Source organism: Gouania willdenowi, chromosome 17, assembly GCF_900634775.1.
Source record: "Gouania willdenowi chromosome 17, fGouWil2.1, whole genome shotgun sequence".
Taxonomy (NCBI): Eukaryota; Metazoa; Chordata; class Actinopteri; order Blenniiformes; family Gobiesocidae; genus Gouania; species Gouania willdenowi.
This window is the reverse complement of record NC_041060.1, coordinates 6540679-6564729: the sequence shown is the minus strand read 5'-3', so window position 1 is coordinate 6564729 and position 24051 is coordinate 6540679. Positions and strand designations below refer to the sequence as shown.

Genomic DNA, 24051 nt, shown 5'->3' with positions numbered 1-24051 from the left:
GTGTGTGTTTCTAGTTACACGTCACATTGCGTTTTTGTGTTTCATTCTCATTGTCTTTGAGTGTCTGCTGGCCGTCTGCTGTGTGTAATAGGAGAGGTAGATCACCTGTTGGGCGTCAGAGTAGATGATACTCTTTGTGTGCAAAGCAAGTGTCGATCACTCTGTGGGATGTTAGTGTTTTTAACGTAGCGTCAGTAAATGTTAGCATGTCTAGGTATTCCTGTGTGTGTCCGTAGGGGAAGGTTCCTCTTGTCTTGCTCATGTTTCAGTAGTTTTGACTGACAACAGAGACTCTTCTGCTCCTTCCCTGATGGCAGAACAATGCAGTCGAAGATGAATGGTAATTCAAAGAGCAGCTGCTGCTTTTGATGATGATGATGGTGGAGGGGGGAGACGAAGGTTACCTGTTCAGCCTGGACTGGGAGAGAGAGGGGGTGGGTGAGATCGGTTTCCCCTCCGAGCTACACATAATGAACCGTTTCAGTCGTCTTGCTTTGACAAACTGATCACTAGTTGGAAAGTCAAAGGGATTGTTAAGAGTAATTGTAGAAATCACTGTTCTTTTGGCCTGAAATCAACAAACGTAACCATCAAAAAGTAACTGCAATCAGAATCAGAAATGTTTTTATTGCCAGGTATATTGGCACTTACAGGGAATTTTCTTTGGTCTTTCACTTGCATAATAAAAAACAAATATTAAAATATTGGACAGTTATTTTTGCAATATTTACAGTTAAAGGACTAAAGTAATGAGTAGTGAGTTCAAATAATGTAACTTTTTTACTTCCAACCTCCAGATTTTCAGACTTTAAGCCATGGGATTTTAATAAATGACACATGAGCAAATAATACATGTATTTTAAAGGTTTGTAAAAAACAATGAACCTAAAAATAGAATCCAATCAAATTTTAATAATTTCAGTTCATTAGATGTAAAAGGCCGATTAAACATTATTAACTCACACACACGCACACATTTTTACTCTTGGATAGTTAACTTCTGTTACGAAGACAATCATACGAGGCTCAGATTTTTGTTTTAAAATTTCCATAATCTGTTTCAGAGTATACCCATAAACTTCCAGAAATCATGAAGAATATGGTTAATAGAGTCGAATATTGTCATTATTATACACATACACACACACATTTATATGAGCTGAAAAAAGCATGAGATAAAGCAAGATTTTCCACACTATTTGACGTCTAGCCATTTGGTAAACATGCTAAAGCTTGACATCAGACCACTTGTTTTACGGCAAAAAATATTGTGTGATATTGTTCCAAAACATGCTAATAAGGGTTTAGTTTACTACGTTCATTTCAGAAGGTGAACTCTATCCATAATATTGCATCAAATTACTCCATATTTGTTGAGTCTCTCTGACCAACCATTTACAAAGACAATTTCTGTGTAAATACGTGTTATTTTCCCTAAACATGCATGTGTGTATATTCAGTGTCACATTGTAATTTTTGCTTGATTTTGTTCTTAAAAAATAATAAAAATATATTAAAAATAATAAAAACAAAATTGCCATTTTTGTTTCAGGAAGTGATTTCTGTTTTTTTCATCTGTTTTCCGCGATCACAGAAAATCGGCGTTTATACATTATAGGTTTATCATTGATGTTCAAGCTTGTAAGTAATAACAGAATCATCAATTATAGTTTGACAACTTGACAACACGCTTTTGTTATAACTTGTGGGGGTTTTGGGGGGTCCTGACATTTTCCGTCAGGTTTTGTTCGAACCTTGTTTTGACTATTTTTTCTTGAGTAATAATTTCATTGTTAATGTGTTAATGCTTGAGTGTTATTTTTGTTTGTAGTTAGTGTGCTGGTTTATGTCTTGTTTCTTTGTATGTACCTGTGTTCATTCGTTTCCTGTGTTCTTCCTCAGCTGTGCTCACCATGTGCTTAACGTTTAGCTAAATATTACCTTCTGCCTTATTAATGAATACTCAGTGCCTTTGTGTTTGTCAGTTCTTTGTTGCTCTGGATGTATTTGTGAATCTGTAAGTACACTGTTTGATTCAGCCTACAGTTTGTTTAGTTGAATTCACTTTCCTGATCAGTAAGTTTATCCTGACTAATCCTGAAACAGAACCCGTTGATCCAAAGGGACAGCGCTGCGGTACCCATCGCCGCAGTGATGCTGTCTAATGGCTTTGTCTCTAAGAGATTTACTCCAGTTAGCATCTGTTGCTGGGATTACAGCTCGGGCCCCACCACTTTGTTTTCGAAGCACGGACCCTCATCCTCGTCACAATGACAATCCAACCAATTAGAAACTAATTAGGTCAGAGTGTGTGAACAAGTTGAGTCCTACTGAAACATGGCTTGATGTAAGAAGAGGCGAGGTGGCCATCTGCTTTTTTTTGTTTGTTTGCCCTTTCAGTTCTGATTCATTTGGTTTAGAAAAAAGGAAAATAAACAAGTAACATGGTCTTGTGCAAGTGCACAAAAATATATACTGTACATTTTTCTAGTTTAATATTAGTGTACAGTACACCAGTGAGCGTGCACTGTTGCTGCTCCCACTCAATCTTCTTGAAGTCAAAATACGGCCCTTAGGGGCGCTGCCATCTTGCAAATTTGACATCATTTGGAGCCAGAGTCTGCTCAGTAGGGTCCGGTGGGAGGAGCCCTGGTAACACACCCTGCCCATTTAGCGTACTGCGTACTACGCAGCCCAGCTACGCAAAAAACATAAGTATTTTTCCCGCTGGAAATTCTACCAAAGGCTTGTTCAGATCTTAGAGGTTAGTACAAAACCATGATATATTTCAACTCAAATACCTAGTTAAATGGGGTCTCAGCTTTCCTGTCAATAGAAACATACTATAAAGAACACAAATAAGACACAGTTGGGTTTCTTTGTTGTTTTTATTTATTTTCTTGCTTGATGTTGTACTTGTCACGGGGATAGAATTGCCATTTGTTAGAGTGAAAACATTCAACATCTACTGCAAGTCATTGCTGTGGAAGAATGTGAGAAAAGAATCCCAACAGGATGCTCGAGGGCGTTTCGGGTGTTAATGTGTGCATGTGTGAAGACTTGGGATCACAAGTGGATGACTCTACAGACAGAGGTTGGCTTTCATTGCTAGTAGTTGCCCTGAGTTTCTCCGATTCAGCGTTTTTTTTTGTGTTGAATGATGTACAGAACAACATCTGACTTTATTTTTACTCTTGCCCACAGTATTTCATGTATGTACAGCTGGTTTTATTGGTCATGTGTTTGTGTGGGTGACAGAACAAGTCTTTAGAGCAGGGATGGGCAAAATCTATCACAGCAGGGGGCCACAAAAATGTGATTGTATCGGATGTGAGGGCCACATTATCAACATTTATGTCAGCATTTAGAATAATGACTGATCTGAGCATTAATACAAGGGGGCGGGGAATTGTCTTTGTTTGTGGTTTTGTTGTTTTGTCAGTTTGTAGTCATTTTGTGTGTTTTGGAGTCATTGTGTGTGTTTTTGTTATTTTTTGTGTTCTTGGTGTAATTTTGTGTTCTTCTGTCTTTTTCTGCAATTTTGTTGTCGATTTGTGTATTTTTGGGGTCACTTTCTGTATTTTTGTTGTTGTTTACTGTGTTTTCCTCTCATTTTGTGTAATTTTGTTTTTGTGTCTTTGGAGTTATTAATTTGTTGTGTTTTCATAGTGGTTTTATTTGTTTAAGCGGTTGTTGTGTCCGTCTTTGTTGTCATTCTGTGTTTTATGAGTCATTTTGGGTATTTTTGTGTACTTTGTGCATTTTGCTGTTGGTTTGTGCGTTTTGGGAGTTGTTCTGTGTATTATGTTGGGCATTATATTCCTTCCAACTTCTTGAAATACAATTTTTGGGGATTTGTTTTGGGGGCCACTAAAAATTAGACCACATGTGACCCCCGGGCCGCCAATTGCCTCTGCCTGCTTTAGAGTGTCGCCAATCGTGGAAAAAGCTGAGACAGCATCAGTTGAGGTTAATTTATTCTTCTTGGGACATTTTCCAAAAGTCAATTGGTGCCGGGTCTCCTTCATTGCAGACAGTTTGAGGACAGCTCATCTCCTCAGTATCACTACAGGTTCACTGAAAATCCCTCCAAAAGTGGAACATTCCAGAAGTTGGCTTTGTGTCTGCAGGGGAAACTTGATCTGCTGCGGTCTTCCTGAAGACCACCCCTCGGTGATGGATCATTATTTTAAGGAGCCCCCCCTTGGTGATCCTGCAGGCTGTAGAACTCCTGCAGAGCCATGATAATTTGAGGTCTGGACTGAATTAGCCACGCCAGCTTTTCTGTGTAACTACTGGAATTTGTTGTGTGGTTTAGATGTTTGGCACAGAGGTGACTGTGAAGCAGGTTTGAAGAAGAATTGGCTCTTTGTTTAGAAATGAAAGGGATTCTCTTCAGAAGTGTCTATCTAGAGACAATAATTGTTCTACAATTTGTAGGAATTGGGAATTGTAATGAGGTAAACATGTTTAATGTTCATGAAATGAATTTGACTGCTAAAGAAAGAACAATATGAGGAAAGGTAGGGCCTCTGGTTTTCCATCATCATGGAAATTCAAATTTTGAAACAGAAAAGGCAATCTGAATTATGTATTTACTATTTATTTATTTATTTAAAATCTGATCCCAATGAGACACAGTAATACCGAAATATCTTGGGACAAAATCACTCATTTACACACTATTTTTCTGCGTAAAACTCAGGACTGAATGTCTAGCAAGTTTAGACATAGCTTGAATTTTGCTCATAATCTTGGTAAAAATCTTGCGCTACGTAATCATTTTGTGCAAAACTTGAGGTGCATTTACCAGTTGGCAAGTAGCCAAAGACTAAAGCCTAACTTACATGTTTTGGGACCATATCAATCATTTCCATTGTTTGTTTTTTTCATTAAACGGATGCCTGAGTGTAGCAAATAGACATGTCAAATGTGCAACACAATCTTGCATGATTTCAGTGTAACCCTCTCAGTTTATGTACGCCATATAGAAAAAATTAAATATAGAATGTATGAAAGTAGTTAATACCAGATTTACCTGTTAACATATTAATCATATGGCATGTTTGGTACGATTTTGGGAAATTTAATAGCTATTGAAGTAATTTAAACATGAAAAGACGATGAAACTGAAAAGGGTAAAAACTAATGCGGAAATGAATATAATTTAAAAATGGAAAATTAGAATCCTTTGGAAGGTTATTTTAAGGATTACATTAGACTTTTCAGGTTGTTGTTCCATTATTTCATTCAAGTCAACTCTTTTCTATGTTCCTGAAACAGTATATTTGATTTCACGCTCAATAAACTCGCCCCTATTTTGAAAATAGCCAATTTATAAGAAAACTTTCAAAAAAGGACATATTCTTAAAACCGTATGCTATTATGATTATTTTCATCTCAAACTATTGTACTCAACTGTTTTAAAGGATATCTGAAAAATTAAAATCTCCATGTGCCCAAATATTCAAAGCAAACAAGATAAGTCGGACCATGTAACCACTTACACTTACACCGTATACACAGTCATTTTATTCTAATATTTTATGCAAGGCCTCCACTAACCACTTATTTATTTTTCAATTTATTAACTGGGACAGTTGCTCACAACCTACTGTTATCATGTGCAGTGTTGTTTGTTCATTTCTCTTGTTAAATATTATTTGGATTATTCCTTCAGTGTCTTTTTTTTTGTCTCCATACCTCCTGCTGTAAAAACATGTTTTTGCACATAATTTATTTATCTACTTAACTGAAACTGACTTGCATAATCAATGTTTTTCCTTTCTGCATAGGGTATATTGTATATTTTTTCTCTTTTTTCTGATGTTTTTGCTGCTGTAACGAGTTAATTTTCTTTTTATGGTATTAATAAAACATAATAAATCAATGAATGACTAAATATCTTGCAAAAACCACCTAGAAATACGTAGTTATTTTTGATTATTTAATGTTTGTGTTGGAATTTCTTCTAGGTGTACACCTACAAGCAGAATGCACTTACCCGACAGAAGGTCCAGCCCATGCACCATGGCAGCGTCCGAGGGGTGGAGGACATGGCAACCCTGGAGGACCTTCACGATGGCGCCATCATGCACAACCTCTTCTTACGCTACCAGCAGAAGAACATTTATGTAAGTTTCCCACCGGCTCCACAGAACCAGTCCCAACCTGCCCCAGTGTGAAGAACACACCTTTACAGACGTCAATATCTGGCCCTTATTTTACATCACAGATGTGTTGGGATTATGATATAGGGCAAAAAACAGGAACGTAAGGCAATAAAAAACTCTTAATCTGGGCTTTTTGTTGACAGCTGTTTGTGTGTTTTTTAAAAACACTGCTGTGGATGTTATGTAATAACTTTAAGATCTGTCTAGACAATTGCAGTGAAAGTGAAGTAGATGGACAGAAGTCAGACAGCTCATCTACTGTACGCTCTGAGTCGCTGTTAAGACGCAACAATGGAAAAGCTGTTCTTGGCCAATTCTGAAAAGGAACAAAAACTTTTCTCTCTGTGTGAGTGTGAGAGTCTCTGTCAGACGTTGATGGAATGCAGGGATTTCTCTGATGTCAGAACCATCTCTGGTTTAACACCACACAGAACATGTTGCTGCTCACTCATGTCAAATGTTGACAGGCATTTTTGACCAACCCGTATGTACTGTACATAACTGCCTCCTATTGGCATCAATAAATATTTAAACTCGTCATTGAAAAGAAAATGTGCTGCTGTTGCATAAATATATTATGGTTCTTCACATTTTTTAAACAATCCAACGTGTCTGTGCAGCGGATTTAAAATATTTAGGGTACACTGTACACCTCTAAATACTATAATAATAACAATCTATGAATATTTGTAGAAAGCTTAAAAAAACTCCTGTTTATTTGATACTTGGAGTTTACAAAACAATAAGATTCAAGCTGTTGTTGTCGTTCGATCAACACGATCCAATATTTATTTGAAATGGGTAAAAAAAAATTTTTTTATTATTATTATTATTATTATTATTATTATTATTATTATTATTATTATTATTATTATCCATCCATCCATTTTCTGACTTGCTTGTTCTTTTTTTTCAGGGTCGCAGGGATTATTATTTTTGAATTATTATATTTATTGATTACTATATATTTATTATTATTATTATTATTATTATTATTATTATTATTATTATAATTATTATCAAATTAAAACTTATTTGACATTGAACTCTTGATGAGCTTTTCAAAAACAGTCACTGCCAGTCTGAAACTAGATCACACAACTAGTATCTGGTCATCGTCGTCATGACATCCTCTGAAAAAAATCCACACGATCTACACCATAAACTTACTTTTTTATCGTCCCACCACTATTCTATGCCAAAGTATATTTTATATTCTACAAAAAACTCCAGAGAACACATTCAGGACTTCACGTGTGGTAGCACTTCATAATTACAGTATAAAGAATGATATATACATGTAAATTCATATAGTTATGTTCATGCACATAAATGTAAGTTGGTTAATCCTGTAATGTCCTGCTTTACACGGGGAGGTAATTATAAACAAAGCAGCTCTTTGAGAACAAACTCTCCTGTCTGGCTAAAACACAAAGCGGTATTTAGGAAAAATAACATTCTACCAATGCTTTCTGATGATCTACTTAGTGTGACCCAGCAAAACAAGCAGCTCACAAAGGCAGTGCTTTGTATGTGTAAAAAACCTGTAGTTACTGTTAATAATCACATTTAGATATGCAATCGTGCATTTTCATTAAGGAGTGATTGAGCAGAATCTTAAGATGAATTGTAGCTAAAATGTTCATTTTATTTTGTATTTTTAATAAGAGAACTCAACTCTGTGTTGCATTGGGCAAAAACAGGCTTGGACATCAGCGCCGTACTGAAGGAGAATAATGTACTAATGTACTACCTTATGTCCTTATCCATATATGTATAGTTAAAATGATATCTACACTACTAGTGCAGTGTAAGTTGATTTAAAAAATAGAAGTGAGTAACCTGGATACATCAGATTTAAATGAGAAATCATCAAAAATGATACATTTTTACTAGATCAATGACATTGATGCTTCAAAGTTTTGTTTTGGTCTCCGCTGGAAACACTGTCATTGTCATTTTCAGAAAAGTTTCATGCGTTGCATTGTGGGATGTGGAGTGAATGAATAGAAGTTGTTTTTACTGCTAGCTAATGTTAATGCTAATTTCTGCTAATGCTAGCTATTGTTAATGCTAATGCTGGATAATGCTAAAGCTTGTTAATGTTAATGCTAGCTAATGTTAACGTTTGTTAATGCTAGCTAATGCTAATGTTAGCTCATGTTAATGATAGCTAATGCTAATGCTAGCTATTGCTAATGTTAATGCGAGATAAGGACAAAAAATTTGGTATAAAAATATCTATGCTAGCGCTAATCGTGGCTACTCTGTATTTGTATAAAAATGGGGTCGTGATCCAAAAGAGTTTGGGAACCACTGGCCTGAACTGGGATTTTATCTCATAAAAAGTTATTGTGTAGTAACTAAGAGTAAAATGAAACTATATTTGATATCAGATATGTGTATAAAAATTTGAAAGGTTTGGGAAAACAAGTCAAATTCAGGACACAAACATACACATGTTCATCGTCGCTTGTGAACTTTGACGTTGACATTCCTGCTACAAACAGGAAGAGGAAGCAAAGACCGTCAGAGTTTTCTCTGCGTTCTAAGAAGTCACTGAACTCCAGGATACAAGACAGGAGCTTATAAATCAATACAGTTTAAACTAACAGAGTGACCCGTGAAGGTTTATGGATCCTATCTTTTTTTTTCTTTCTTTTATCCTTTTGTAGAAACCGCTCTGACGTGATAATAAGCCAGAAGAGATGAAGTGACAGAATGATGTATAGAGCAAAGGCCCCGAACCTGTCAGGGCCCCTGGAATTCCTCAAGGCACCCCTGCTAACTTGTCAAAATTATAAGTTTGATCTCTTACCGGCAAACCTTTAATAGAATGAAAATAGTCTCACTATTTAGAGAATTTATGAGAAAAGATGAATGCTAGCTGAAGGCTAATGGTAAACGCTAAGCAGGCCTGAAAGAGCGCATCAAAACGTCTGAGTTCAGAAAGGTTTTTTCTTATAAATCTCAAACACGTTTTATTTTTTTACCTTAAAGCCTTGTATGTTTCTGGCAGGAAAGATAATCTTTCCTGAGATATTTGGTTTTCTGTAAACATTACATATCTTAGCAGGGAATTCAGCCCAGAGGCTACCAGACCTTGTATGTGTGCATGCGCGTGCATGTGTGCGCGTGCATGTGCGTGTGTGCTGTGATTGTAACCAGCTGCGCTGTCGAATGGTGGCCTCACTCGTCTCCTTTGCAGATTCCAGTGGAAGCGTGCACTGCACTACACACACATCACCCACATTCACACTATGGTTTTATTTTTATTCAGGAATTTCTGACTTGGCCTAAACCCCATTAACCCCCCCTGGTCACCCCCCCCCCCCGTCATTCTCTCTCCGTGTGACACACATTCGTCAACCTACACATTCCCTCGTTCTTCTATTATGCACCGTTGTTGTCTCATGTGGCCCCTCCCTCCCATTCTCATTTCCATATTGTACTTTTATGTGCATGACAGACACTGTAACGATAGTAAAATCCTTCATAACAAACAAATTAAAGACAAATTACCACTGGATTTTACAGTGAATACATGTTAACTCTTAATTATCTTTAGACCTTTAAATCACATTCATAGATTTGGAGATTTTGATTTTGCACCAAAAAATAGACCATTTGTATGTATGGACTGTGACCTCAAAGGAAACACTTTTGGTTAAGGAAAATGAAGGCAGCACGGCTCAAATTTATATTTGAATTTAGAATTTATTGATCATTTAAAAGGCACAATGCACATTAATAAACAAACATGCTGTAAATGAGCCAGATTTAGCCAAAAGAGGCTAGTTTTTCATCTGATGTCCATGTCATATGTAATAACGCAGGGGAGTCAAACTCATTTTAGTTCAAGGGCCACATATGACCAAGTTTGACCTCAAGTGGGCCGGACCAGAAGAATCCATGTTTTTGTGAAAGAAAAAAGCACAAATTCAAACAAAATCCTAAAAGTTAAGCAATTGGTGAAAATTTCTTTTTTGAAATTTGCAATGTAATTTGCCAGAATTCTGTGCAGTAATTTGCGATAATTTTCAAGTTTCTTTAAATAATTGCGATTCGATCTTATTGTGAATACAATATATATATATATATATATATATATATATATATATATATATATATATATGTATATTAAAAAATTCCTGTTTTTGCTGTAATTTCTACTTTGAACAAAATCTTCCTGCAGGCCGGACTAAATAAGTTTGACATAAATGTAATAATGGATTGATTGGTGAGTTAATACACATAGGCTTAAAGTTAAGGTGGGACATTGCATTTAAGTTTGGATTAAACAACAAAACAACAGCACTCAGACAGCACAAACCTCCACCAAGTGCCAAATCTCCTTGTAGCCAGATATTATTGGCAGTTATCTGGATCATTGATCAAAGTCACCAGCAGGAGGTGCTGTAGAACCACCTGAAAGAGCTGAACATGGGGATTCATTGCTTTTTTTTTTAAACGGATCAGTTCTTTCTTATCCCATTTCAGATGTTTTTTGTGATAATTTCATCAAAATCCAACCATTGTTTTTAAGTTACACTGTTCACAGACAAACAAACAAATAACTTAATAAATGGCGGCAAAAACAACCTCCTTCGCAGGGGTAAAAAATGAAGTTAGAAACCACATCAAATGACCCTTTGAAAATGATTATATTTAAGTATTCTTAGGGGTAACTGCTCCATGACACCACTTTTTACTTTAGTTTGTTAAGTAATTAGTTTTATCCATTCATCTCATCCTTTAGGATGTTTTCATCCCTAAATCCCCTTTTTTTGTTTTGACTGGTTTATGAATGTTTTATGATTGGTGTATTGCTCTCAGTGTTTTGATAAAGTGTGTAAAGTGTTCAACATGTCCTCAGCTTACATTTGATCCCCAACAAACAGTCGATTGTTGTTTTCCCCTTAGATCCTGCTAAAGTTGTCATGGGGTTGATTTGGCATCGCCGTGCACAAATGAGTGAGCGAGTAAACATCCTTTCTGTGTTTTAGATCTGCGGCTCTTTTTCAGTGGGTAGTTTGATCACAAACACACTTCATAATATCACTCTGAGATGATAAAGCAGCAAAAATATCAAAGTAAAGCTGCTTTTCTGCTGATCAGACAGTGTTACAGTATACAACGTCCTTGAAAGGAATACGTTGTTTTAAAAATGTTGAAGAGCAGCTCCAACAGCAGATGCCGGGTCGTTCGGTGTCAGCTGAGAGCAGAACTGGTCACGTGACTTGGTTATGTGTTTATTTTAACTGGTCCCAGTGTCTGCAGCAGGACTGGTGACGGACTGCACCAGGCAACTGTTGCCTGACCCTCACCAGCTCCCCTCACCTTACAGTGACGATCAAAGTAGAGCACTGGAGTGTCCAGAAAATCCTTGTTTATTGAAGGTCTCACGACCCAATACAAGATTAGACTTTACGTACCACTGATTACACAGCTCCTTTCATCCTCTGCTGGTGTTCAGATACTATCAATACCAGCAGGTTAATGGTTAACCTGGAGACCAAGGCTCTGGAATTGTTTCCAAATTGTCATCCTGAGACCTGACACAAAAACAACTCTTTTTATCCTCATAATTCTGCTGTAATGATTATATTGGATTAATTTTAACCCTAGGTTCCCAAAGTGGGGTATGGGTACCCCCAGGGGTACGCAAATTGTCATAGGGGGTACTAGTACTAATGTTAGGCTAATGCTAATATTGGCCTAATGCTAATGTTAAGCTAATGCTATGTTGATGTTTATGCTAGATTAATACTATGTTAATGTTAATGCTAATGATAATGTTAGGCTAAAATGAATGTTAGCAAATGATAATGTTAATGCTAGGTTTATGCTAATGTTAATTAATGCTAGGTTTATGCTAATGTTAATGTTAGGTTAATGCTAATGTTATATTGATGCTAATGCTAGCTAATGTTAATGCTACTCAAAAATAATGCAAGCCAATGCTAATGCTATGCTAAAATGAATGCTAGCAAATGCTAATGTTAATGCTAGGTTAATGTTAATGTTAATTAATGCTAGCTAATGTTAATATTAAGTTAATGCTCATCCTTTATTGATGCTAATGCTAGCTAATGCTAATGTTAATGCTACGCTAAAATTAATGCAAGTGAATGTTAATGCTATGCTAAAATGAATGCTAGCAAATGCTAATGTCAATGCTAGGTTTATGCTTATGTTAATTAATGCTAGGTTTATTTAATGCAAGCAAATGCTAATGCTATGCTAAAATGAATGCAAGCTAATGCTATGCTAAAATGAATGCTAGCAAATGCTAATGTTAATGCTAGGTTTATGTTAATGTCAATTAATGCGAGACGGGACGATGAAAGGTTTGAGAACCACTGATTTAAACTATTACTTTTAGGTTTAATGATCTTTCCACAGTTAATACCTGTACCTGTTTTTCTGAGCCAAACCAAAGCCACACTTTTTTTTTTCATTTCAAGAGAAATGTAAACCCATTTGTGTGCATATGTGCACTATATATTTATATTTCTTAGTCTTACACTGTCATTTAGCTGGTAGTCGTAATTACTCTCACATGTGACGAAAAACCTTTTCCAACCAATGGAAGTTCACACTTTAGCTAAAAACCCAACCAAAGTAAATTCCTAGTTTGATAAATCTGAATCTGATCCGATGTCACTTCCTGTTTTTTTTTTTTTTAATTATTTGATGAAAGGGGACCAATTGGGCCATTAAAAGTATAACATGTGGGCATCTATTTGAATAACCCCCTGTCTAAGTCCCAGCCCCCATCCAGCATATTTTAGATGCTAGCTTGTTCACCTTTTCTTCCTCTGTTAAAAAATTCTTTCAAACTGAAACATTTCAAAAATACCGATAATATTCTCAATCTAGATCATACTTAGGAAACTGATGGCATTTGCCCTAATTGTGTGAGGCCATCCAAAGTAGTGACTCCTAACACACAAAGTGACAAAAGGATACACAAAATGAAAACAAAACAGCCAAAATAGTGGAAAAATGCAGAAAAACAATAGAAAAAATACACATGACTCCAAAAAACTCACATAATTACAAAATGACAACAAAAATACACAGAATGCCAGAAAAATAGACAATATGACCACAAAATTACGCAAAGTGACTGCAAAAAAATGTACAAATGCCAACAAGAACACTCAAAAGATAACATAACTCACTAAACAGCCAAAAATGTACAAAGATAGCAGGAAATTATACACATAATTATACCAAAAAAATAAATTAATCTTCAGATGGTCATTATTTTAAATGCTGATATGAATTCTGCAGCCATAGACGATACCTGCTGGAGCAACTTGGTTTTCAATCAGAAACATTGAGGCTTCAGACAGCATCGATGCTGATTTAACACTTGAAAAGAGTCACTGTTTCTTTGCTACATTTCCTGCCATCAGTTAGTCAACTTTCCTTCTAATCACCTTTTCCTCTCATCCCTCCTGTGTGTTATTTCTCAATCTGAGCTTCATCTTTCTCTCCTGTACATTTATCTCATCTGTTTTCTGTGCTGGTGTGTTACTTTCCCCCACCAGCCTGTAAATACACACTTTTCAATTTCATACAATGTTTGTCATACACCGTACACTGAAATTTGACAGGTTAAAGAAATAATGTACAGTATCTTCACAAAGGTCAACATACCTCAGTTTGGAAAATAACGGTTGTTTATTAAAGAGTTTGGAGGCTTTGCAGACACGTTTACTTGTGCATTGTAAGAATAAAACGGTTGAAAAACCCAACTTTATCGTTGGTGGAACGTCTTGTTTACAATATTAAGCCAAATTAAGAGTGGTTGTTGATTTGAAAGATGTTGTTTTGGCTTTGAATCTTCCCTCATAAATTCCCCAGGTTAAATACTTAAGCGTGGATATCTCCGTACTCTCGTCATCTCTGTGGTATGGCTCCGAATATCTGACACCACACAAGAAGAAATAGGCCTTGGTTGGATCACATCAGCCTGTGGTTTGGGGAGGGCTTCTGATGAGCACTACAACCAATTAGATCGCAACCAGGGTGCTGCTGGGGAAACGGTTACCAGGACGGACCAACAGGAGTGGGGGGGGGGTGTTTAATTGAAACCATATGCTTGTAATTCATCACGTGAAGGCCACCTCAACTATAGCCAAAGGCTCTTTTTCTTTACCCTGAGCAACACTCAGCATCTCCTGCTAGTTTTTTTTTTCCTTTTTCCCTCCAGGTTGTGACTTTGTTCGTCATGTTTTTTAAAGGAACCAGGTTCATGGGAACCAGGTCAGACATCTCATCTCCGCCTGCTCTCACATAGTGTAAAAACTTTGATTTGCGTCGGGTGTCTCTGTATCTTTAAGCATCACGTGACATGACATACAACGAACCTGTGAAAATAAGGTTATATGAGAGACATTTTCACTAAAGGGACATTTGGGATGTTGAAAATTATGGAGCTCAAAGGTTGCAGTAGCTCACTTAATTTTCCAGGCAAGACCAGCATAGCAGCATGTCTAGAATGTCTTTCCACTTGTGGTAACGGAGTGGAGTGGACAACATGAAAGTTGGTCACAGTCATCACACACTGAGGTACAACTCAATGGTTCCTGTTGTAATATCTAACGTCCTTCATTGCCTTTTTAATAAAATTGACATCAAGAAGTTGTTCTTGGGTTTCCATGGATACGATTGATGATAACGGAGTGGAGAAGAAAAGGAAAAGTGATGAAAATCATCAATCGAACCTGTGTTACAAAAAAAAAAAAAATTGTGGATTTTTCTGCTTTATTAAGCCAGAGGTTCTCAACCTTGGTGTCACAAGACACTGGGAGGTGGTCGCCAGATGCCTTCAAGAAACTAAGGATATTTTCTGAACAATTCTAGCTCATTTTTGTTTATTTATACTCTTTTTCTGCAACTTTTTCCCCTTTTAATGCATTTTTGCTACATTCCTCAAAAAATCTAATTTTCTGCATGTTTTTTCCTCTTTCAAGACATTTTTGGCACTTATAAACCCTTTCCGCCACTTTTCCCACCTAATGTTGACCCATTATTGTCACTTTTAACCTCTTTTCACCATATTTCATGCTTCGTTTTGCCAATGTAACCACACTCATGATTTTCCAGTTTAAACAAATTGCTCCTACTAATTGTTCCAATATTGACACTTTTTAACACTTTTTCTTTCTGTTTTTGCCCACTCTAATTTGCAACTTTTAACCAATTTCTGTGGTTTTTAAAATCCCATTTCATCACCATTTCCACCATTTTTTTGTCACATTTAACCCATTTTATTTTTGATTATAACAAGGATTTACATCTTTAAGATGACTATATACTATGGCACATACATTAATAAACTTCTTGGATAGCAGTGGGTATTATTCAGATACATACATAAATGTGGTTTTCACAGATTCTTAGAACAATGAAGCATCATTTTGCTGACTTTATGGACGAGCCTGTGTCTGTGTTCAACCACCTTTATTTTTCTTGAAAACACAATATGTTAAAAAGTATCGAGCCCCTGATGAACGTTTTGCCCATATATTGACCTGACCGATGCACGTGAGCCACAGATCCAGATTTCCGTTGGAGTATAAACAGTTTACACTGAAGGCGGAAGCTCATAAACTAACATCTTCACCTGAACGGGGAGCTGCCACCTCGTATTTACACTGGGCTTTGTCTTAGAGATAACACACGTGCTGAGTTATTATCCACTGTACGTAACCTAAGCAACATATCATCCCCCATCCCTGTGCTGATTTGCACAGGCTGAATAGTCTGAAGCCAGTATTTGCCATGTAAATATTATCACTGTAACCGCCATTTAAATGCGTTTGTCTGCAGGCAGGAAGTAGGTCAGTCAGTCAGTGGGATGTTTGAATGTTCAGGGCACGATTAGTGTAACGTCAAGTGTTTAACTAGCAGCTCAGTGGAGGTAGAAGCAAGAAGGTTATGAGTTAAATCTCTGAACTTTTGAACTTCAAGAGTTTGCATGTTCTCGTTCAGCGTGCGTGGGATTTCTGTTGATACACCTGTTACCCCCCAAAGCCAAAATCTTGAATATTAACTAGTATTATAAATGGAAGTTAAAAGCCAAAACAACTGACATCCACAGTCCTGAGGTTGAAATAAAAACAGTTTTCATGTTTAGGGTCAACAACCTCAAAGTCTGTTTTAGTTTTTCATCATCTCCAAGAAACAACAGGCAAACCCCGATTAGAGAACCTTAGTTTTCCTACGAAATGTATTAAAGCTGCACTACCTGATTTTTGAACCATGACAGAGGGGCATGGCTGAATTCGAACCGTAAATCCCGTCCTCCACTCTGATAATCCCTCCCAGTCTGCTCCTCTCACGGAAGTGCACAAAATCGCGCACGAGAGCTGAACGTGCACTACCGGTAAAACACGTCGCCACGCAAAAGGATGCACACAAAATATAGGAAAATGGAACATTAGATTAACTGTCTCGAAGGAAAACAGCCACTTGCGTGTCCAAAGTTAGTCCAAGACTGAAAACAAGTTTGCACCGTGCACACGCTTCACTATATATCGCAGCAGCCAATGAGGAGGCACAGACAGCACACAGATGTACGATTTTTTCAGAAATGATTACTTTTACGATATACTATAAGATGCTAATAATAATAATATATATATATATATTTTTTTTTTTTTTTTAATAAAAGAAAATAAATCGAGTACTCCAGCTTTAATTAAGAAAAAAACGCAATCAAGAAGAAGTGAGCATTAACCCTGGAAAACTCAGTCTAGAACCAGCAGTCTGGAAGCTAAGGACTGCTACTGGTATCCTGGAGTGGGGAAGTGCAAAGCGTCTAGCGAACATAAGACACAAAACCAAATCTGCCAAGATAATTCAATGTATATAATGTATATTGAAGTAAAAAAAATGATTATTTAGGTAAATTATGTGGCTTCAAAAAGACATCCAACTTAATACCATTGAACCATTTATTGGAGTCCAATTTCCAGCATGAACATATTTGGACTATTTTTCCTTGGATGGACTAACATAGCATTGATTCATCCACGCTCTGGAATATGTTGATGACCAAAAAATGATACATGAATTTTCTATGCCTCGAACTTATTCTGTATTTGTCATCCTAGTAACAACTAAATCTAAATATGTCCTAAAAAGGAAACAAATTGCTCGTAACAGTGTTATTTTCTGTTTTATATTTAAAACTGAGCCGTCCTTCCTAGACTATCATCCTGTCCAACGTGTCGCTCTGCCCTCAGTGAGCTGGGATTAGCTCCAGCACCCAGTACCTAGTAAATAGAATAAACACTGTACACAAATATTGAATTAATGCAGTAGTTCCCAAACTTTTTCTGTTGCGTCCCCCTTTGAAGAAATACAAAATATGTAAAAAATGCTGCCTTTAAAATTGTGATTCTTCTTCTTCAAAACTCATAAAAATTACATAAAAAGTGCAATCACATATTTTAAAACAGTAATGAAGTTTTTCATGCTTGATGACTCGTGTCTCTTTGCCATGATGTCACACGTGCCCCTCAGTTTGGGAATCACTGAATTAATGTATGTACTGTATTAATGTTTTTATTTATTTTTTTATAATTTTTTAGTATTCCAAAGCAAAATGAGTACAGTGTGATTCTTGTGTTTTATGTTGAAACAATGCATAAAGTCTACTTAATTCATTAAAGGGGAAGTTTCGATTACTACACTTGAGGTTACTACATGAAACATAAATTTTTACACGATCCAAACATTTGCTCTCCATTAGCAAACTACACTTACTTAATATTGTGTGTCACTATTGACTCAGAGTAACTTAATATCTGTCATTTAAAGGAAAAAAAAACCCATCGGCTCTTTTAAAAATATTGTTGTAAAGGTATGAAATGTGATCCTAGACGTAGTCTGAGACAGAAAAGCAATAGTTTTTTTTCTGCCTTCAGATGTTCTGTTATGCCAGTGGGGCCCAGTGAGATAATCAGGATAAGAACAAGTCATGTCGTGTGACTACAGGAGACGCACTGCACTGTAGATGATCTTCAGCGTCCCACTCTCACTTTCTACCTGATATACTCCTCCTCCTCCTCCTTCGTCTCTTTTTTCCCTCCAGGCTGTTGCAGCTTAATTTGTGGTTGTGGGAACAGGGTGTGTTGCCGTAATAGGATTTTCACTTTCACCGTATGCTGCTAAAAACCAAAACATTCTTATTTTCAGAGGAAAAGTTGTCAAGCAGATGATGAAAATTACAGGACTGAGAGATGTGTTTGCAAACAGGGACAGTGGAGACGTGCAAACTATCCCAGCTTTCAATATTTCCTTGGTTGGTAGAACAAAAATGGTGGACAAAAACTGTTCATTTTGTCCACGAAAAATGTTCCTCCATAGTTTTTGTCGACTAGATTTTTTAGGTGAAAATAACTAGGCTATTGCTAATTTCAAAAATACCCGTGAAGGAAAACAATATCAAAATATATTTATATTTTCGTCAGCTAATAAAAATAATGTTCACATGGAATGAAATCCAATCAGAACTAAGTTTCTTTTTTGTTTGGGAATAAAAAATAGAAGTACTTATACAAATCTTATACAGGACTATAATATAACTAAAATAGGACAAAAATATATATCTTTTTTTAATACAAGAGTCATGGCCAGACACATGATATTTTGACACTTTGAATAACATAATAAATTACAGAAGTTATTTAGTCAGTGACTTTTGTTCAAATTGAAAGTGAACACTAAATTACTGCGTATTTGGTATATTTTTATGCATTTAAACCTTTTTTAACTAAAATAAATGCAGTTGGACAGAATATTTAGGTGTCATGTCATTGACCCATTTACAAACATTGTTAATATCATCCATATCAGGTTGATAAATGGTCATTTAATCTTTAAAAAATGCTTAAATGTCTTATACTTAAAATTTTTGTCAAGTATATCTGTAACAAATTTAGTCGACTAAAAATGTAATGTCATTTAGTTGACTATGGCTAAAATAGTCCTGATGACTACATTTTTTGTTGAATTTTTGTCAAAATACTGACTAAAACTAAATCAAAATTTTCTATTAGAATTAAACACTGGACAAAAACACATTTCAAATGTTTTGTGATTTCTGATTAAAATCAAAAACTACACAAGCATTTTGTATTTTGTCTTCAGTTGCGACCGCTGCTGCTTTCTTTAATCAGGTTCAATCGACAACAAGGAATAACTTGTTCAGGGTAAAACTAGAAACACGTCTCCAGTGTTACCTTCAGGCTTCCTTTAAGGCATTGGTTTAGAAGGGAAACCCCCTCATTAAATCAACTCATTTTGACAGAATTCACTGGTGCATTTAAAAAATGCTTCACTGTTTTCCTGAACAACCCAAAACATTTATCCTCTAACCTTTAACTCTCAAGCCAAAACCAGCAGTAAAGACTCCAACGTGTTTCCTGACAGCTAAATGCTAAATATGCCTAGTTTTTTCCACGACTTTCTGCTTGTTGTCCCACACTGCAGCTTTAAAGCTACGGCTAATTTTGTAGCCTTTCTTTTTCGCTTCGCTTTAGCCTTTGAAATGTGAAGATGGTTTGGAAAACCTCCACTTTTCATGGTCTTTCTTCTGTTTGTAGAGAAAAGAATATTGGTTACAGAGGCCTCAATGATCCTTGTGCGCTCCGTGTTTGGCTAACGGATGTGTTTACTGTTATCCACGCTAATGGAGGTCTGATAAAGCTTTTATGACTCAATTCTTTTGTCTGATAAAGTGGATTATGTGCACTCGCTGGCCTTTTAGCTTCCACCTGAGTCCTAAAAATATCCTTCATAGTGCATCTTGTGTTGTATTCATATGACATTTTTCTCACTAAGGTCTGTGTTTGTCTAACATTTAGTGTCTTGTCCTGATTCACAGACGTACATCGGCTCAATCCTGGCGGCGGTGAATCCTTACCAAATCCTTCCTGGCCTGTACGAGCGTCCGGCTGTGGAGATGTACAGCCGCCACCACCTGGGAGAAATCTCTCCGCACATTTTCGCCGTCGCTAACGAGTGCTACCGCTCACTGTGGAAGAGGCTGCAGAACCAGTGTGTTCTCATCAGGTCTGTTACTCTTCTTGTGCATTTGGGGCGGGGGGGGGGGGGTAAATCATCCAAAAAAAAGCTCAAGCAGAATCTTTAGTAGATTTTAAGTTGATGTTTATTGAAAGTTGCTGCGTGTATGGATCCTCTGTTGTTCCCCTCAGGATTTCTGTAGTTTTTTTAATTGACATCATTGACACGGAGTGAATATCCTTTAATGTGGGAGTACTGTATATACAGTATAGGAGTTTACACACTCCAGTGTTGTAGGTGGCAATGTGCACCTATCCAAGTTGGTTGCAACACGCCAATAAAAAAGAAACTGAGATTGTAAATATGCATGTATATGACACAAATGTTCATATTGATGCTAAACTCAAGAACTCATCCTAAAAAGAGCATCCACCAAGTATTTCACGTTATTTTGTCCATCTTAATGTTAAACTTTGCATTTTAAAGTTACTTTTTGACCTTGTCAGCTTTTTGGAGAATGACCACACACTGGGTTGTGACGAAGCCGAAGTACCGGTACTCCTAAAGATGCTTTGATCCTGTGTAGCAGCTAATTGTGTGAATGAAGTTTCCTTATTATTTACGTTGGGCAGAGACTTTGTATATAACACCTTTCTAGAACAGTAGACAGGTGTTATAACGAATTCTCTGGCCAGACAAAACCATGGCTTGTGTTTAATTGTGAGCTTCGGAACCACCGAAGCCTTGCTCTATAATAGCCTTAATATAAAATTTGATTATACTCTTCAGTCTACCTTCTCCTACAGCCTGAGCACAGTGAGTGGTTATCTTCTCAAATTGGGTTCATCTCGATATCTGCAACTCATGCTCAGATTCACTCTCATACAAGCATGAAAGGGTTTTTCGAAGTGTACTTATCCGGATACCAAACTTCCGTGCGCTTCGGTCATCATCAGCACGACACTGGGCACATGGCTCACATGGCTCACATGGGCGACCATGGCTCAGGTGGTAGTGGGTCGTCTTCTGATCGGGAGGTTGGGGGTTCGATCCCAGTACCTGACTATGTGTCGAAGTGTCCTTGGGCAAGACACTGAACCCTAAGTTGCTCCCAGTGGTCGACTAGCGCCTTGCATGGCAGTTCTGTCCCACTGGTGTGTGAATGTGAGAGTGAATGGGTGAATGAGCTGATATGTAAAGCGCTTTGAGACTGCTTCAGTGTGGTGATAAAGCGCTATATAAAATCAAGTCTATTAGTCCATTTTACCATTTCAGCAAACCCAAAACCAAATGTTGGGTGGAAGTGAAATTGACGATGTTTAATTAACGGTGACAGGAAAACCGAGCTTAATTTGCCACTTGTATCACTGGATATCAGCTTGTATAACTGTTCAACCCCGTCATGGGCCTTTGATGAAGTTCCTCAGTCTCCTGGGCTTTTTTGGCTGCACCTCGAAGGATGTGAGCTCTACAGCCAGCCCCCACACACACACACACACACACACACTGCTGCATACATTCATCCCTTGCCCATTGCTTTCATCGCTCACATCCTTCCTCTGAATACCTTTCACATCCACTGCAGCTCTATTGTTTTTTTTTCTTTTGTTTTTTAATCAGACAAATGAATAAGTACTCCTTCATCTGACTTCTATGAAAGTTATATTTACACTTTAGCAAACAACAATATTTGTTTCCTGTTTTAGCAAAAAAAAAAAAAAGAAGATAAAGAGACATTCATTTGTTGTCTGTGCTTGTAGTTATTGAAGTAAGTGCATGGCCAGGAGAGTTCCTTATTCTCCATGCAGATGCAGAAGGTGGCAATGAACTGAAAACACTGGATAACACTCATCAACTAATTTAATCACTATCTGAAGTTGTATGTGTGAAAGTTGTTGTGTCAACCTGTTTTCTTGGAGGTTAAATAGAAAATTGTTCCAATGGATACGTTACTTTGTGACTGCACTCTAACCTCACCAGTCTGCTGTGGTTTCCACCTGGTCTAGACTTCAGGAACCATAATTACCATTTCATAACAGGTTGTGACCCAAAATCATGGAAATTGTCTTAATTTCTCTAAATAAGTTGATGGATCAATGGTGCAATATAAATATATGGTAACAGTGAATATCCAAGAAATGGTTATTGGTAAACCACGCTGTGCAGCTAGTAGTAACTCTGGAGTGATGGTAATTAGTGTCTTTGGGTATTTTTTTAACTTTCTTTCCAAACTTACCTTTTCATCTGATTTGCTAATGTGTTGCTACTCTGTGGTAAAAGTAGGACTGGAAAGCAATTGAAATTTCTGATGCATGAATCAATTTTATTCAAAATAAAAGCACAAGTTTTATTCTTACCTTTCTTTACCCGAGCAGGTGCCTACCACACACGTGAGACTTCTCACTTCTCAAATTGTGGGTCACAAACCGTAGTTTGAGAACCATGGGTTTACTCTCAGCAGTCTTTCACCATTGGTTTCTACAGGAGACAAAGATCTTTTGTGTGCAAGGATGCGGATGGATGAGAATAATGTATGCCACAATGAGGCGTAAACACAAACATGCCATAATGTCTCTGTCAAAGGTCCTGAGCAATAATACAATGGTGCGATTCTCCTCACAGACACTATCACTGCTGTGGTTTTGATCAGTGTTCATTTATCATTAACTGTCAGTCTCTCGATGATTTCGCCGCAACTATATATATATATTATCATGATGATGATGATGAAGGGTCTTTCCATTAAAAGGTAACGGAATAGAATGGACAACATGACAGTTGGTCAAAGCCATCACACACTGAGCTACAACTCAATGGTTCCTGTTAATACCTAATGTCCTTCATTGCCTTTTTAAAAATTGACATCAAAAAGTTGTTATCTGGTTTCCATGGATACGGTTCATAACATAGTGGAAAGGAAAAGGCAAAGTGCTGAAAATCACCAATCGAAACTGCATGAGGAAAAAAATTCACACTTGATATTTCAGTGCATAAAATTATTCCTGAAAACAATTTGAAAAAAGTATCGCACCTGGTGTAGAGTAGTCTGGTCAAAGTGTCGAGGACGGTGGTAGGAAAACGACAGCAGAAGTCTTTTTGCCTTTAGTGAGCTTTTATTTACGCTGGTTTTTTTGCGTATGGCAGGCACATGTTTGTAGCAAAATGGCCTCTATATCTCTTCGCTCCATGCAAACTCTCCTGGCTTTTAAAACATGGCCAATTACAGGAGTAGCTGCACCTGTTTGTAGACCACTTCATTAAAGGGTGAAACCAAACTCTGAAATGAACATTAACTCATTTACACAACTAAATGACTTAAATAAACATATTATATCAATCTACTTGCTAAATAATCCTTACAAGTTACCAATGAAAATATCAATCAAAGAAGAAAAAACCCCTTCAGTTGGTATGGCCCAGAGATGTCTCTGGTGACATCACCAACCCTGACCAGGCAGGAAATGATGGTCCTGCACACTAAACAAAAACAAACACATGTGAATATATAGAAACATAAAAAGGATAGTTAATAAACAAAGACTAAATAAATATGAAAGATAAATTACTATGCTTTGATGTAAAGTATAACTAAATGCTGACACAAACAAACCCAGGATAGTGAGTGTTTGCAATGTTATAAAAGCAAAAGTAAGTTATAGCTAAATTAATAAATCAGCAAAATAGTATATGACAATATTAAGTGACAATGTGGTGAATCCATTCATGCACTTTGTCACACCTGGACATATTTTTTGCTAAATGGGCCCCTAATGGAAATTTTGCCCATATACATAAATATATATAACTATATATACAAATGCTAAAAAAA

General features: G+C 36.8%; 1 protein-coding gene across 1 annotated transcript in view; it reads left to right on the top strand.

Annotated features, from left to right (window-relative positions):
- Positions 1–24051, top strand: part of myo10 (myosin X) — a 141055-nt gene that overhangs the window by 49621 nt on the left and 67383 nt on the right. The window contains exons 3-4 of the mRNA XM_028472537.1: positions 5976–6134; positions 20083–20270. Of these exons, the coding sequence (XP_028328338.1) occupies positions 5976–6134; positions 20083–20270 (347 nt within the window). The remainder of the gene's footprint in view (positions 1–5975; positions 6135–20082; positions 20271–24051) is intronic.